General features: G+C 43.2%; 1 protein-coding gene across 2 annotated transcripts in view; it reads left to right on the top strand.

The window, feature by feature from the left end:
- Window positions 1-18,233, top strand: part of LOC145353870 (uncharacterized) — a 282,180-nt gene that overhangs the window by 247,664 nt on the left and 16,283 nt on the right. For both annotated transcript variants that reach the window (XM_080204779.1, XM_080204778.1), the window contains 5 exons: window positions 5,025-5,132; window positions 5,656-8,400; window positions 8,994-9,131; window positions 9,434-9,484; window positions 9,724-10,146. In XM_080204779.1, the coding sequence (XP_080060905.1) occupies window positions 5,025-5,132; window positions 5,656-8,400; window positions 8,994-9,131; window positions 9,434-9,484; window positions 9,724-10,146 (3,465 nt within the window). The remainder of the gene's footprint in view (window positions 1-5,024; window positions 5,133-5,655; window positions 8,401-8,993; window positions 9,132-9,433; window positions 9,485-9,723; window positions 10,147-18,233) is intronic.

Genomic DNA, 18,233 nt, shown 5'->3' with positions numbered 1-18,233 from the left:
CCAAGTCCGAAATTGAACCTGGATCCCTGGAGCTGTGAGGCAGCAGTGCTGACCATGTGCCAGCGTGCCGTCACAGCGTGTTAGTGTTCTGACCTTGTGTTAGGTACAACGTAAAATGTGAGGACTTTTTGTAATAGACATACAGAGTGAGCAGCAGTTGGACTACTGAACATGCTCAGGAGAAGACGAGTGCCATTTTTAAAGAATTTTCTGGATTTATTTCCCTTTTGGTGCACTGTGATATTCTGTGCACTTAACCAGGAATACTGTGGACTGAATAAAGTGTGTACAATTTTCCACATCTCTTGTGAAGGGTCCCCGGGGTAAATCTTCATGCTTATTCTTTCATATCGCTCAGACATGGTACTTTAACAACATTTCGGCATTTTGCTTCAGCAGTGCCAATAATATTTTTTCACCACAGCACACCTTTGTGGTATGTTACAGTTAAGCGCAAGATTTATTTTTAAGTGGAAGTAGAAAGTTCTGGAAATACTCAGCAGGTCAGGCAGCATTTGCAGGGAGTGAAGCAAAGTTAATATTTCAGGCTGATGACCTTTCATCAGAACCGGAAAAGTTAAGACTTCTAATAGATTTTAAACAAAGTACGTGGGGAAGGATGGCTTGCTTGAGCTATCCGCATTGCACAGATAACAAGGAACAATTCCCTCTACTTTGGTCAGACCGGATTTGGAACGCTGTGTACAATTAGAGAAAAACTTCCCTACTCATACTCCATTCCCCTTGCAATAATAAACGGTGACCAACATTCCAACTGTTGGTCAGCATTCCACCATTCCCATTTCTACCTCCTCAAGACCCATCTTTTATTTCTTGCCATGTGCTATTACCATATTCTTTTGCCTGGTGCCTTCACCTCTTTTGTTCTTTAACCTTTCCAGCCTTCCACACATCCAGAGACTTTCCCTTTCCCTCCCCTCCTTGTTGTGCTTCCATACCCGCTTTAAAAAGTTAGAGATGTAACAGGTTTTTCGAGTTCAGACGGACAATCGTTGACCTGAAATGTTAACTCTGTTTGCGTCTCCACTGATGCTGCCAAACCTGCTGAACTTCCAGCAGTTTTTGTTTTTTAGTCGTGTGTATCCAGCACCCTCAGTCGTATAAAATCAGCCAAAGTAGGGGAAATTGTTGCTTGGTATCTGTGCAATGTAGATAACTCGAGTAGGCCAATGTTGGAAACCAGTCTGAAATATTTCCTTTGTGCACCTTTCCGATACCTATGCCTATTTACCCTATGCAATACATTTTCAGTTTCCCTTGGCAGCACTGAAGTGTTTAATTCCTATTGCTCCAGTGAATGCTGCTTTTCTCTTTTGCCCGTACTATTTTGTGCCAACTTTTGGCATAGGTTACAAGCAATCCAGCACCACTCATCCATCCAAAGGGCCAGCACTAACTTGTGTTGTCTCGACATGAAATGCATTTTAAAAAATGGGATGGTAAGAGCCTTAGGGTGGAGTCAGCGGCCTTCCTGCTGTACTAACACTCATGAAACAGCTAACTCCATTTTGAAAGGAGCCCACAGATAGTTGTCTAAAGTACTTGCCTGTTTTGGCTTAGGGTCCATTTCAACAAGCAAATCAAGGTTCCACACCTCCAAATAGCATTTTTTTTAAAACTAATTTTGCAGGATGTGGGCATTGCTGACTAGGCCAGCATTCATTGCCCATCCCTAGTTACCCTTCAGAAGGGGATGATGAGCTGCCCCCCCGATCTGTTGCAGTCTGATGTGTAGGTACACCCACAGTGTTGTTGGGGAGGAATTCCAGGGTTTTAATCCAGCGACTGTAAAGGAATAGCGACAAATTTCCAAGTTGAGATGGTGACTTTGGGAGGGGGTGGGGAGGAATCTGCAGATAGTGGTGTTCCCAGGTATCTTCTGCACTTGTCCTTCAAGATGGTAGTGGCCGTGGATTTGGAAGGTGTTGCCAAAGGAACCTCGGCAAGTTCCTGCAATGTGTTTTTTGTAGGAACTGGTCAGAACATGCATCACATACACTCCAATCAATTTGACTGCTGGTGACAGCCAGAGAGGCAAAGGTGGGGTCACTATTTTTGTGGAGACTGAAGAAGTGATCTCCTCGTCCCACCCTCACCCACCCACTCAACAGTCCCTTCCAGCACTTGGTGTTGGCCGGGGTGGCCCATGAAGGCGGTGCCTCAAAATTTCTTTGCCGTGGGTATGCACTTTACCGATGAGTCACCAAAAGATCAGAACAGACGCCCAAGTGACAAAGCCGCAGGAAAATTGCTCCTTTGTAGTTAGAAAATGGCAGGCAAAGGAAAAGGTAGGTTACTATCTTACTGCGTCCCCCAGTCTTTCAATGGACTTGTACTGTGCACACTAACTTTCCTTACTATTTCTAATTTGCTGATTCTAATGAGATTTGAATCTTGCATTTGGGGTTTCTGTATTATTATTCTCTAACAAAACAAAATATTCAGGTTTTTTTTCTGTTTTGTGCTTTCTCTTGAAGAAAAGCTTAAGGTGCCCAACCTCTTTAGTCATAAATAAAACTGTAGATGGATCTCGCTGGGCTACTGTATACAAGAGATGTAGGGGTCTTCACTAATGGTCTGATTTTTTCTGTGGCATTTGGAGAGGAAGCGAATTTGAGGAAGGAACACATAACTCCTGTCACAATCTGTCTTTGCAGAACTTAATATGATTATGGCACATATATTCAAAGATTTGGATGGTGTCTGATACAGCGTACTAAATAATGTCTACTCATGGTGATTAAAGGTCTGATATCAGTAGAGGCAAAGTGGCAGTCATTGATTCCTTGTTTGATTCTAGTGAATCATATAGACCCACAGAACTATTTTAACTCGTGATTTGCAATACAAGTAAAATGTGTGTCAGTGAATGATGTTTAACAGAACTGTGGCACTTGTAACGTTCCTCAAATGACCGTCCTGGGTAAGGTTATCAGGTTGGGACCTCATCATTCATTATTCTTGTTCATTGTTCTTGGGTTGCACCACTGGGGTATTTTGTACAAACTGCAACTTGCTAATAGATGTTCCTTGTGTTTGTAACTGGTACATATTCAGCAGTGTTGATGGGTAAACACAAAAGGAAAAAGCACAAGCAGCATGTGTTTCTATATTTGTTTATAATGTGCCTTTTCTTTCAAGATATCCTTTCCTTCATTGGAGTCATTCAGTTGAGTTGGACAATGAGGTTTCATTTATGCCTTGCATTTCTTCCTATAATGGCATTGTTACTTTTATTATTCAGATGCCCACAGCTTGCTAAAAGCCAAAATCAAACATTAGCACTTAATATAATGATACTGAAATTGCAGTTCTGGCTTTCAGGAGCAGTAGTTAGATTAGATCAGTACGTTTGAGCATCTTACAATTTAATAATTTGGAGTTTGTCACTGATGTTAACAAATCCTATAGAGTAAACTACACACAATTAGTTTTTTTTCAGGTTTTATTTAAATATCATAGAATCCCTACAATACAGCAGGAGGACATGAGGCGCATTGAGTCTGACAGATCATCTTACCCCCTTCCTTATCCCTGTAATTCCACACATTTATCTCGATAATCCTTCTAACCTACATGTCTTTGGATGCTAAGGGGTAATTCAGTCGGCCTAACCTGCACGTCTGTGGGACGAAATTGGAGCACCCAGAGGAAACCCACACAGACATGGGGAGAATGTGCAACACTCCCCACAGGCAGTCTCCCAAGGCTGGAATGGAACCTGGGTCTCTGGCACTGTGAGCAGGGCTAATCACTGTGCCACTTTGCCGCCCTCAGGTCTAAATTCCATGCATTTCATTCACCTTTAATCTTACAAGAAACCAAGCTATTCTAGATTTTACACACAATCATTCTTAAAATTAAAACCAACAGGGTACTTCAGCAATTCCAAAATAACACTTCTACAATGTTGACCAGATAGAGGCATCTAATCACAGGTTTTGCTCGCTTGAAACAAGGGTGAAAGTATTAGTTGTGCAAACATTGGATGTAATCTAATAACTGTAGCTACATTGGAATTTATTAAATATGGAAAATATTTCAAAAGGAACATCTGCCTCATAACCAACGAATGACAAGTTTTATGTGAGCTCTGTATGTCAAGTTCCCGCATTAATTATTTTCTATATTTAATTATATTTTATTTACCGTTCCATTTCTGCTGGCTGTGTATTTCTGTTTTAAAATATACAATTTTTGATTGTGATAGAAATTTCCGTGAGAGTTTCTTGAGCCGTGGCTTACTGTTGTAGATGGCAGATGGCTGCTCGGAAAATGGTGTAATTTGGAAGTGGCAAAGATGCTGGTTGTAAGAATCCTTCCACGGTGAATTTCCTGCCATGCTGTGCAGAACTGTTGTGCAGATGGAAGCTAGTCTGGTTTCATGGAGACCTGTGAGGTTTAGTGCAGGGCTGAGTTAGACAGTTCAGAGAGCTATTTTTAGGAACATGTTTACCTGATGGCTGTGTTTCTCATTAAAGGATGAAGGGTCTGCTGGGAATTTGAGGAGCAGGCAAGTGTTAATTAAACATGCACTCATCACTCGCTTTGAGCTTTCGGTAGTGAGTGTTATTAGGTTTGAAGTTCAACCCTCAACTCTCCCATGAAGATACTTAATAGACTGAGGATAGTTGCCATAAATCACTTCAATGCACTGCTGCATAGCCATTCAATCTTGCAGAAAATAAAAACATGTTTTCTTAATAAAATCACATTATAAGTCAAATAAAACACAAGTGATAAAAGCAATCGCTAGGTCGGAGAAACGGCACCAATTAACTCTGCAGCTTTTAAATTCTAGCACTGATAAAATGGTTTGCCTGTTGTGCTTTTTAACCTGAGTTTATAGTATTTGGCATCATATTCTTCATCTTAAAAGCCTGACAACCCTACCAAGCCTCTCTGCTCGTAGAGTATGAAGTACGAGAAAGAAGCTAACACACTTGTTATTTGTCTGTTATGCAATATGTTCTTGTACATCAGCTAATTAACCTTTCTAACAGTCTGCGAGGGCTGAAGAGGAGGCGAAGGAAGAGCCTGCTTCTCAAGTGGGTGCCATTGCCTTATCTCTGGAAGCTTCAGCAAAGAAAAGTCTTGCATCTTCCCCTGAGGTTGACATTTTCAGTTTTACATTTGATAAAATTGAATTGTAGTTTAAATAAGCAGAAATAAACTGATGATAATAATGATGAGCGGTAGTGTTAAATGGCAGAACTGACATCAATGTAATGAAATTATATATTTTCTTAGCCGGCTTGCCAATATATTTTCAAAATAAATGTTTATTAAGAGAAAATATGAAACAGGTAGTTAAACACAAAGGTTTAAATATAGTATAAGAAATGTTTGCTATTGTAATATTTGTTAGTAGTCAGCCCATTTACAAAGCTAATTTATTCCATCTCTTAGTATTATTGTGTGTTTAAAGACTAAAAACCATATTACTTTGTGTCCACATTTTAACTCTAACATTCCATACAGTCACTAACATGTACGTTGAGAGAGTTTTAGCTTCATCTAGTTATGACAATTCTTTATTATAAAACCATCTAGAAAAGTGAAATGCATGTCTGCTGCTATGTGCTTATTCATGGAATACTCTGATGTTGACAAGTTTCTATATTTGAAATGTAGGGCTCTGAGGAATGGGTTATAATAGAAAGACGAGCTTCTAGGCTAGAAGAACTAGTTATAGTTGAACAGAAAAGTGGCAGAAATGAATCCAAAGAAGAAGAAGCAGTTGAGGCTTTATCCCTGTTTTGTGACAAAAAGCAAATTGTATTAGAACTGTCGTCTCCTGAGATGGAGCTTATAAAAGAAGCGTTACAGAAAGATGAGCCACGTGAAGGAAAATCTTCAGCGATTGAAGAAACCGGTGCCGTGTCCGCCGTTCAAAAAGATGCCTCCAACACGACTGATTCCGAGGAAAAGACTCTGACAATAACATCTCAGTTGAATTGCATGGAGTTGTTGAAGACAGATGACCAAAAACTTTCTGAGATACAAACACGCCCATCTGAACCTGAAGAAGTTCCATTTGAGAAGCTTTTGGATAAAGAGCATACAATCTCTGCAATTAAACAGATTGCTGAAGACAGTTCAGTGCTGTTGACAGACTCATCAGAACAAACTTCAGTAAGCACTAGAAAAGAACTTGCTGAACCTGAAGAAAACTTGGATACTTCAAAACCAGATTCCCAAGCACCTGAAGAGGCAGAGTCTGCCTTCCACTTGCAGGTGGCCAGTAGGGAGGAGTCCAAGCTCACTTCCTCTGGAAGTGACGAAACCAAGTCCGAGGAGCAAAGAAGTGACTCCAAGCCGGTTTCCCCACAAGACAATTATGAAGAATCCAAACCAGGTTCTCCAATAGCTGACCAGGGGAGAGGTACAGGTACTCAGGTAGACAGCGAAGAAGGAAAGACAGCTTCCCAAACGTATGACCAAGAGGAGGAAGAAAAAACCCAGACAACTTTGCAACCGATTGACCAAAAAATTATTCCAGTTCACTTTGTGACTAACAAAGGCAAATCACATTCAGGTGAAGCAAATGAATTTAACCTGAGTTCCTCAGAGGAAAAGCATGCCACAAAAGTGGCTGGCCAAGAGGAGGAAAAGTCTGTTTTTGAAGTGGAAGTTCAGCATCAATCTGAAAATACCATCCCAGTGGTTGAAAAGGAATCAAAGACAACACTGACTGAGCAAGATGAGTGCAAAGCTATTTCACAGTTTGACATTATTGAAACTTATATGACTGAAGAACAGTCAAAGCCTTGTTCTTCTCAAGAAGATGCTAGAGATTCACAGCCACATTCTGTGGGATCGGATAACCAAGAGTCAAGAGAATCCTCAGGAAAAGCGTCTGAAGAATACACCCTGTCAATTGATCGAGGAGAATTGGAACTGGGTTCTACAGGAGAGGGTGAACCGTCAAAACCAGAAGAGGACAGAAGAGATCCAAAACCATGTACAACAGAAGAGAAGAGCGGGAAAGAGCCAATACCATGTAGAGGAGAGGTTGGAAAAGAGCAAATACCATGTACAGGAGAGGGTGGAAAAGAGCCAGGACCATGCACAACAGATGAAGAAGGTCCAAAGCCATGCACAAAAGAGAGTGGGAAAGAATTAAAGCCATCTACAGTAGAATTTGGAAAAGAGCCAATACCATGTACAGGAGAAGGTGGAAAAGAGCCAATACCATGTACAGGAGAAGGTGGAAAAGAGCCAATACCATGTACAGGAGAGGGTGGAAAAGAGCCAATACCATATACAGGAGAGGGTGGAAAAGAGCCAATACCGTGCACAACAGAAGATGAAGGTCAAAAGCCATGTGCAAAAGAGAATGGGAAAGAATCAAAGCCATCTATTGTAGAGTTTGGAAAAGAGCCAAAGCAATATACAACAGAAGATGAAAAAGAGTCCAAACCATGTGCAAAAGAAGATGAAAACGAATCAAAGCTATGTACAGTAGAGATTGGAAAAAAGTCAGTGCTATGTACAACAGAAGATGGAGGAAAGTTCATACCCCTTTCACCAAAGGATGGTAAAATACTCGAACCAGATCTCCAGGATGATGCCAGTAATTCTGTAAATTCTATAACTCAAGAAAATGAAAGAAAAGAATCTAAAGGTTATTTCCTAGGGACAGTGAAAGATGAATCTCAAATACCTGTACATTATTCCACAGATACGTCATCAGACTTGGGCTATTCAGGATCCAAGAACTTTGCAGAACTTGATAGCTTTGTGTCCTCTGAACTGTCATTGGATACCAAGCAAGATCAATCTGATCAATTACTTCCGGTGAATGACAAAATAGATTCCATGTCGGAATCTCAAATGGAATTTTCTGCAGACAAATCATCTGAACCAAATTCACCTGATCTTGAGTTGGCAGAGCAAGATTTAGTTCTTAAAGCAGCGTTTTCTAATGTCGATGAATTGTCTAAAGTACAACCATCAACAATGCCAACGCTTTCATCAAAATCGAGAGATGAAGAGCCCAAGTCCGTTAAACACACGGAGGTTGAATACATGAGAATCGCCACAAAAGGACTTCCCGAAGAGGTGTCCAAAGTAGATCCTTTAAGACACTCCTTTAAACCTGGCAAAGAGAGCTCAACAGTTAAGCGTGGCAGAGACCTTCCAAATTCGTCAGGCGAGGTGACAGAAATTTACTCTTCAACCAAGCTGAAGGAGAGATATGCAGAAGTGTATGATATGGGGTCAGCTACTCTGAAGGATAAAATATCCTATTTTGAATTGAAATTGGGAGAAAATACTTACTCAAAAAAGCCAGTTAAAGTGTTGGATCATGCGGCACAGATTTCTGAAGTTGGATCACCCGATTCAGGCTGTGAAGTGGAATTGACAGAAGCAGTGGTAACTCTTGATGTGAATTGTCGCAAGGAAACCTTGTTCCAGCATGTTTTGTCAAATGGCATTTTACATCATACAAGTTTACATAGCTTGAAATGAGCTTATTTATAAACTGCCATTTTATGTTTTAGCCATATGTATTGCTAAATGCAGAGCATTGTATTCAATCTGTTCATTTGCTGCCTTTTTTTGTTTAGACCATTTGCAGTTTTGCAACTGCAAATGTCAGTCGACCTAGCCAAATTGAGAACAATGAGAACGGTCTGTCGAGGCAACTGTTGGAAGTACCTCCATTTAAAAAAACAAAACCCAAAATTATGCTTTTCCCATGTTGCTCGAAAGTTGCATTTTGACCATCTGAAAAAAAAGAATAGGCTGTGATTTCCCCTCGCTTAGTTTGTTTTCTTTCTCTTCACTGTTCTGCTCTTTCCTTTTTAAGCATACTAATGCCTGTCAAAACAATTGTTTGTGGCTGATTTCCTGCTATTGCTGTGGTGCTAGCTCCCAAACTGTTTGCTGCCGTGCCATCTAACAGTGAAGACGATGCTTTCTGAATTCTCCCATTCAGCTTTTGACTAATGCTTTTGTCTGTTTAGACTAAACCTGCTGCTCATGATTGTGCCTTGGAAGACAGGGAAGTAAAACCTTCAGAGGAGGCCTCAAAATCTCCAGGGAAATCACCAGTAAAAGGGGAGACGTTAGAAGGTCCCGTTGCTTCAGTAAATATCTCACAGGTGTTTAACTCTTGCTAAACTTCACTTTTATATAACTTTAAAGGTTCATCTCCGTACTGTACGAATGAAGTGTTTTTGCATCTTGCAGTGTTGCGAACCTTCACTGTTGTGAGCCTTCTTTTGTGTGTCATCTGCGAATTTCCTGTCCTATTTATTTGGATTTTGAGGTTGCTGTGTTGTCCTTGAATGTACCTGTTTAATCAAAGTGTAATTGAAATTTTCACAAATATGCCACTCCGTCTATCACAAAAAAAACAAGAACAAATACGCTGTTATTTTATGGACATCTTTTCATTTTGCAGGAGGCGTTAACTCCACATAAACTACACGATGAAGAAGCTGGCAAATCCAAGGTTGCTGATTTTAACTAATTAACAACCTGTTTAGATCTTAATTCATCTGTTTCTTCATTACACCCACATGTCACTTCAACTGTTTGTCCATGGTCATCTTTTGATTACTTTTTGACCATCTTCCAAGTTCCTCTCATTGAATGCTTACTCTTTACCCATTGATCCATACCATTCACATTCCAACCAGTGTTAATCTTCGATCCTCATTGTCTTGATCTTCACCCTTCTTTCTTGCTCAGAGCACTGAAACAAAGCAGGAGCCACAGAAGAAGGCTTTGGTGGCCAAACAAGAATCTGAAGAAGTCATGGAACAGATGCAAGAGCTTGTGACCCAGCCGCCAGTGACGAAGGAGACAAGTGTGGAGGTTGAACACAAACATTCTAGCATCCCTACAAATTCCTCAGATTATACTGGAGCTGAGAAAGAAGTTACAGTGCCAGGAAAAGTCGAAGAAGTTGACAGCGTATTAGAAGTGAAGAAGTTATCCCCGCAAACTAAGATGGCTAAACGAGAAAGAACAGACAGCGCCACCTCTGAATCTAATGTCAGTGCTCTGCCTGCTAAAAGTACTGAAAGGCAACCTGCTCAAGAAGATGGGAAGGACCAACATAAGAGTGTTGACCACAAATCTGAAGACTCAGAAGAAAAACCTCAACAGGAGGTAACCTTTGAGGAAACCAAATGCATTTCCTCACATTTCACCTGTGTGTGTGTAAAACTATAACCATCTCTCACCCAATTGCTTGCTTCTCTGCAGTGAACCACAGCAGATTTACTAAAGCATGTTGTGAAGAAATGATGCATTTAATAAATTTATAATGCATTTATAAATTTAAAAATATTTTCTGGGATTACAGAGTAAATTGGTCAGCATCTGTGAAGAAAAAGGATAGATTCACATTTGCTTCACCTAAAACGTTTGAACCTTTGTTTTTTGCCTTCATGGATGCTGACCGACTTCTGTTGTACTTTGAACAGCTTTAATTTTATATCTCAGATTTTAATTTTTGAGGAGGTAAATGCATCAGGATAACCCGTGACTGTGTTATAAAGCCATTTTGTTTGTTTGTTCTAACAATACTCTTACACTAACTATATAATCTGTATCAGGGCATGTGCTTGTTAACAGGAATGGTTGTATTAACGAAACTAAACGTCAGCGGATCCTCTCCAAACTTCAACGTTTGCATGACAGAAATCTTGAATAAGAGCAACACTTGGGTTACAACAGCATTGTTTCTGTTAAAGGAGAAAAATACTCCCATTTAGATCTGAAGAATGTTCACTTTTAGCATTTTCCAATAGCTTGGATCCATTTCCTCAATAATTCTGACCTTTTTTAACTATAGGTTAGAATTTTGTGTTTTATTAAATTATGTTTTCGGGAAGCCTTACTATTTGGAGAGTTAATTCAGAATGTCCGTTTTGGTGCTACTAGGGCACACTTGGCCAACAAGCAATTTAATAAACAATTTAATAATTCATAATAAGTTGAAAAGATTTAACCCCAGTTGGTCAGTATGTTAATAACAGTATGCAGAACGTGTAAATCCTTTAAGAGATTGCTGTTGTATTATTTGTTGCTACGTATTTACTATGCATGGACAAGAATTGTTGTTATGTCTGTTTGTGTGGGAAGCTTACTAAACTTTGGAGAATTCTCCAAATCCTGTCCAGTTTTAAACTTTGGGCTGAGTTTTCATTCCAGGGTCCTGATCCTCACACCAGGTTGGAGAACAATATTTAAGTTTATTTACTTGTGTCACAAGCAAGCTTACATTCACACTGCAATGAAGTTACTGTGAAAATCCAGTGGCCGCCACATTCCAGCGCCTGTTGGGTACGCTGAGGGAGAACTTAGCATGGCCAGTGTGCCTAACCAGCATGTCTTTCGGATTGTGGGAGGAAACCGGAGCACCCGGAGGAAACGAATGCAGACACGGAGTGAACGTGCAAACTCCACACAGACAGTGACCCTTGCCGGGAATCAAACCCGGGTCCCTGATGCTGTGAGGCAGCAGTGCCACTCATTACAATGGCAGGATCATAAAAGAGATCTTGGGGGAGACGGCCAGTTAAGTGGCTACCTCTGGGAGCCTCATCCCATTTAGGGCTTGAAGGAAAAAGGCCAGGTGAGTTTGTTTGAAAAAAAACAAGGAAAAAAAATTTTTTCAAAACTACTACAGCAAGAAACAAGGAAAAAAATTTTTTCCCCATAAAAAATTACAGTGAATAATGGAGGGGCATGTGATGTGTGGTTTCTGTATGATGTGGGAACTGGCGGACCCCAGGGTCCTTCCCAGTGACCATGTCTGCAGTAAGTGCAGGTTGCTGGAGGAGCTCCAGCTCAAGGTGGATGAGCTGGCCTCTGAGCTACAGACACTGAGGCTCATCAGGGGGAGAGAGGGTGCCCCTAGACTGGCTAAATCTAAGGGTCAGGGACAAGAGGGGGCTGCTGGGAGGAGGAAGGGGGGTGAGGAGCGGAGGCCTCAGCCTCTTAATCTGCATAACAGGTTTGAGGTTCTTGCTTCCAGTCTGGAAGAGGACGAGGCAGGTGAGGTTGGTGAGCAAACTGCACACGGTACAGTGATGCAGCAGGACATAGGCAAAGAGAAGGAGAAAAGGAACGTAGTAGTGATTGGAGATAGTGGGGTGAAGAGTATTGACACTGTCCTTTGTCACAATGACAAAGTGCACAGAAGGGTGTGTTGTCTGCCTGGTGCTCGGGTACAGGATGTCGCAGCTGGGCTGCAGAGGAACCTGGAGTGGGAGGGTGAGAACCCGGTCGTTGTAGTACATGTGGGTGCCGGCGACGTAGGCAAAGTGCGGACTGAGGATCTGGGGAGGGAGTATGAGAAGCTGGGAATGGAATTAAAAAGTAGAACCGACAAGGTGGTCGTCTCTGGGCTACTGCCTGAACTGAGTGCAGACGGGCGTAGGGTTGACAGGATAAAGGAAGTGAATGGGTGGCTCAGGGGTTGGTGTGGGAGGAATGGGTTCGAATTTATGGGGCATTGGCACCAGTATTGGGGTAGGTGGGACTTGTTCGGGCGGGATGGGGTTGGTCTGAATCGTGCTGGGACCAGAGTGTTGGCGAATCGAGTAAAGAGGACTGTAGACAGGGCTTTAAACTAATTAGGGGGGGGAGGGTGCGAGGGTAGGTGATGCTACGAGGTCTAAAGTTAAGGATAGGGTACAGGTAAGGGAAGAGGCCAAGGATGTCCCAATTGGTGGCGTTACGGCAAATAGGGTCCAGGTGAAGGCTGGGATGAAAGCGCTTTATCTGAATGCACGAAGCATTCGGAATAAAGTGGATGAGCTGGTGGCGCAGATCGACACAAATGGATATGATCTGGTGGCCATTACAGAGACGTGGCTGCAAGGTGACAGGGACTGGGAGATGAATGTACAGGGCTATCAAGTGTTTAGGAAGGATAGGCAGGAAGAAAGAGGGGGTGGCGTAGCTCTGCTGATTAAGGATAGTATCAAGGTGGTAGCAAGGGATGATATCGGAGCCAAAGAGCAGAACGTGGAATCGTTGTGGGTGGAGATTAGGAACAGCTGTCGGCCCCCGAATAATGATCTGGAGGTGGGGCGGGCAGGAATGGGACGGCAGTAGTTATGGGAGATTTCAATCTGCATATTGATTGGCCGACCCATGTTGGACGAGGTGGGCTCGAGGAGGAGTTCTTGGAATGCTGCCGGGATAATTTCCTTGAACAGTGTGTGTTGGAGCCGACGAGGGAGCGAGCTATCTTGGATCTGGTGCTATGTAATGAGGCGGGTAGAATTAGGGACCTTGCGGTGAAGGATCCTCTTGGAGAGAGTGATCATTGTATGGTGGAGTTTCTGGTGCAGATGGAGGAGGAGAAAGTGGGTTCCCGGACACGCGTCCTTTGTTTGAATAGAGGGGAGTATGGTAGGATGAGAGAAGAATTGGCGAATGTGGACTGGTGGAGTGCGTTGGAAGGTAGGTCTGCTGAGGAGCAGTGGAGGATCTTTAAGGAGATCTTTCTTGGTGCTCAGCAGAAATTTATTCCGATGGTTAAAAAGGACAGTAGGAAGAGAGGTAATAAGCCGTGGATAACGAAGGAGGTGAAGGAAAGTGTTAAATTAAAAGCGGAGGAATTTAGAGTAGCTAAGAGCAGTGGGCGAGAAGAGGATTGGGAAAGGTTTAAATGTCAACAAAGATTGACAAAGAAGTTGATAAAGAGGGTAGGAGAAGCTGTGAGGCTGGGCTAGCGCTTAATATAAAAAAGGATAGCAAGAGTTTTTATAAATATATAAAAAGGAAGAGGCTGGCTCGGGTGAACGTTGGTCCTTTAGAGGATGAGAAAGGGGACCTAGTGGTAGGGGATGGGGATATGGCTAAGGTCTTGAATAACTTTTTTGTTTCTGTCTTCACGGAGGAGGACGTGAATAATTTGCCGGGTGTTAGCGATGGAAAGGTGGTAGGAATGGAGGGTCTTAATGACATTACTGTTACTAGAGAGGTGGTGCTCGACAGACTGGAGGGGCTGATTGTGGACAAGTCCCCAGGACCGGATGGAATGCATCCGAGGGTTCTGAAAGAAATGGCGGAGGTTATAGTGGATGCCTTGGTGGTTATTTTCCAGACGTCGCTGGATTCCGGGGAAGTGCCGGAAGATTGGAAAACGGCTAATGTTACGCCGTTGTTTAAGAAGGGTGCCAGGCAAAAGGCGGGGAATTATAGGCCGGTTAGTTTAACGTCTGTGGTAGGTAAAATGTTAGAATCCGTCATTAAGGAGGAAATTGCGAGGCATCTTGAAGGGAATTGCTCGATAGGGCGGACGCAACACGGTTTCATTAAAGGGAAGTCGTGTCTGACAAATTTACTGGAGTTCTATGAGGATGTGTCTAGGGCAGTGGATAGAGGAGAGCCGGTGGATGTGGTCTTTCTGGATTTTCAGAAGGCGTTTGACAAGGTACCTCACAAGAGGTTATTGCAGAAGGTCAGGGGACATGGAGTTGGGGGTAGGGTGTTAGCGTGGATAGAGGATTGGTTGTCAAATAGGAGGCAGAGAGTGGGGGTCAATGGGTGCTATTCGGATTGGCGGTTGGTGACTAGTGGGGTGCCCCAGGGGTCGGTGCTGGGGCCTCAGCTATTTACCATTTGTATAGATGATCTGGAGGAGGGAACCGAGTGCAGGGTGTCGAAATTTGCTGATGACACCAAGATTGGGGGAAAGGCAAATTGTGCGGAGGGTGTGGAGAGTCTGCAGAAGGATCTAGATAGGCTGGGCGAATGGGCCAGGAAATGGCAAATGGAATTTAATGTTGGCAAGTGTGAGGTGGTCCACTTTGGTAGGAAGAATGGTAGGAAGGACTATTACTTACGTGGCGAAAAACTGCAGCAGGCGACGGTGCAGAGGGACCTCGGAGTCCTTGTGCATGAGTCGCAAAAACCCAGCTTGCAGGTGCAGCAGGTGGTCAGGAAGGCGAATGGGATGCTGGCCTTCATAGCGAGGGGGATTGAATATAAAAGTAGGGAGGTCTTGCTGCAGCTGTATAGGGCATTGGTGAGGCCGCAGCTGGAGTACTGTGTGCAGTTTTGGGCGCCGCACCTGCGCAAGGATATTTTGGCCCTGGAGGGAGTGCAGAGGAGGTTTACTAGGCTGATACCGGAGTTGAGGGGATTGAGCTATGAGGAGAGGCTGAATAAACTAGGCTTGTACTCGTTAGAGTTTAGAAGAATGAGGGGAGATCTCATTGAGACGTATAAGATGATGAATGGGATGGATAGGATAGAGGTGGAGAGACTCTTCCCGCTCAAAAAAGACAGTAGGACTAGGGGGCACAGCCTCAAGATAAAGGGGAGGCGGTTTAGAACGGAGTTGAGGAGGAACTTCTTCACTCAAAGGGTGGTGAATCTCTGGAATTCTCTGCCCGTTGAAGTGGTGGAGGCTGCCTCGCTAAATATTTTTAAGAAGCGGGTTGATGGGTTTTTGATAAGAGAGGGGATTAAGGGTTATGGGGAGAGGGCGGGAAAGTGGAACTGAGCCACAACAGATCAGCCATGATCTTATTGAATGGCGGGTCAGGCTCGAAGGGCTAGATGGCCTACTCCTGCTCCTATTTCTTATGTTATGTTCTTATGTTAGGATGGTGAGCAGGCTTCCAAGGCTGGAGCACCAACGGGATAGCTGCCTGAGGTGGGCTCTGTTGATGTAGTTGGAAAAAGAGAGGGCACCTCAGGATGGAGATGCCCTCAAATGTTAAAATAATACATGGCCACAGTGGGCAGTCCGTCATTGTGCAGGGTGATTGTAAGGATGATTAACAATGATGATGTGAGTTCAGGCCGTGTGCCGGACTGCTGGAATTTAATTGCTTTGAACCCGATCAGAGGCCCCATTTGCCAGCTGGAAAAGGTGCCTTAAATGGCACTTTTATCAGCTTAAATGGTTGCCCGCTGCTTGTGGGTGAGTAGCTGTCAACTCCTGTCTTCCACATGGTCGCTCCCCTCCCCTGTACACAAAAAGAGCCTCTTTCAAAATGGCCTAGCAGCAGAAAGATGTTGGCAAACTGGCACGCTGCCATCTGATGGCAGCTTTCCATCCCAGCCATCTCCTCAGCCCAATGAAAATTCAGTCCATTGTCGTTCTAATAAATTAGCCCTGAGGTTATGCTGAGGATTACGAGAATACAAATATCTGATTTCAAATCCCTTTTCTTTGGGAATTCAACATGTGTAACAAATGGGATTTATCCACACAAAAAAGTTAGGAGAGGAATTGGACACTTGTATCACTGGTTAATTTCAGGACCCTTGTATTTAATTCTGTTTAAGATTACATGAAAAGGAAATAATTTCATGGTTAAAAATTATATATTTAAGTTATAATGGAGTCTTTTCATTTTCTCAGATTTACACACGTAGAACAGTACAGCACAATACAGGCCCTTTGGCCCTCGATGTTGTGCCAAGCTTTGTCCGAAACAAAGATCAAGCTATCCCACTCCCTATCATTCTGGTGTGCTCCATGTGCCTATACAATAACTGCTTGAAACTTCTTGACGTGTCCAACTCCACTATCACATCAGGCAGTCCATTCCACACCCCAACTACTCTCCAAGTAAAGAATCTACCTCAGATGTCCCTCCTATATTTCCCACCATGAACTTTAAAGTTATGCCCACTAGTAACAGCTACATCCACCCGTGGAAATAGTGTCCACTCCACTTAACCGCCTCACCATCATATAAACTTCTATTAAGTCGCCTGTCATCCTCCTTTGCTCTAAAGAGAATAGCCCTAGCTCTCTCAACCTTTTGTCATAAGGCCTACCCTCCAAACCAGGCAGCATCCTGGTAAATCTACTCTGCACTCTCTCCAATGCTTCCACATCCTCCTTATAGTGAAGTGACCAGAACTGTGCACACTATTCCAAATGTGGTCTCAGCAACGTCCAATATAGTTGCAGCATAACCCCACAACTTTTAAACTCAAACCCCCTGTTAATAAATGCTAACACACTATAGGCCTTCACGGCTCTATCCACTTGCGTTGGCAACCTTCAGAGATGTGTGGATGTGAACCCCAAGATCTGTCTGTTCCTCCACATTCCCCAGAACCCTGCCATTGACCCTGTAATCCGCATTCAAATTTGTCCTAACAAAATAAATCACCTCGCACTTATCAGGGTTAAACTCCGTCTGCCACTTTTCGGCCCAGCTCTGCATTCCTATCAATGTCCCTTTACAGCCTACAACAGCCCTCCACCCCATCCACCAATCTTGGTGTCATCAGCAAATTTACTGACCCAACCTTCAGTCCCCAAGTCAGTGATAAAAATCACAAATAGCAGAGGACCCAGCACTGATCCCTCTGGTACACCGCTGATAATTGGTCTCCAGTCTGAAAATTTTCCATCCACCACCACCCTCTGTCTTCTATGAGATAGCCAGTAACTTATCCAATAGGCCAAAGTTCCCTCTGTCCTACACCTCCTTACTTTCTTCATGAGCTGACCATGGGGAACCTTATCAAAGGCCTTACTAAAATCCATGTATAAGACATCAACTGCTGTACCTTTGTCTACGCACTTAGTTACCTCCTCAAAGAATTCAGTCAAATTTGTGAGGCAGGACTTACCCTCGTGAAACCGTGCTGCCTATCCCGGATTAAGCTGTATCTTTCCAAATGATCGTAAATCCTACCCCTCAGGACCTTTTCCATTAACTCACCGACCACCGAAGTAAGACTGATCGGCCTATAAGTACCAGGGTCATTCCTATTTCCTTTCTTGAACAGAGAAACAACATTAGCCATTCTCCAGTCTTCTGGCACTATACCCGTGGACAGTGAGAACCCAAAGATCAAAGCCAAATGCTCTGCAATCTCCTCCCTTGCCTCCCAAAGAAACCTAGGATATATCCCATCTGGCCCAGAGGACTTGTTGACCCTCAAGTTTTTCAAAATTGCTAATACATCTTCCCTCAGAACATCTACCTCCTCCAGCCTATCAGCCTGTATAACATTCTCATCCTCAAAAACATAGCCCCTCCTCTTCGTGAACACTGAAGAAAACTATTCATTCATGGCCTCAGCTATCTCTTCTGACTCCATGCACAAGTTCCCACTGCTATCCTTGATTGGCCCTAACTTCATCCTGGTCATTCTTTTATTTCTCACATAAGAGTAAAAAGCCTTGGGGATTTCCTTGATCCGACTCACCAAGGACATCAGATTTGTTTCAGCTCTGATGCGTAAGTAATGAAGGAGTG

This window comes from Carcharhinus amblyrhynchos, chromosome 16, assembly GCF_965287045.1.
Source record: "Carcharhinus amblyrhynchos chromosome 16, sCarAmb.v2.hapA, whole genome shotgun sequence".
Classification (NCBI taxonomy): Eukaryota; Metazoa; Chordata; class Chondrichthyes; order Carcharhiniformes; family Carcharhinidae; genus Carcharhinus; species Carcharhinus amblyrhynchos.
Note: the sequence above shows the minus strand (reverse complement) of the source record. Positions and strands in the feature narration are given on the sequence as shown.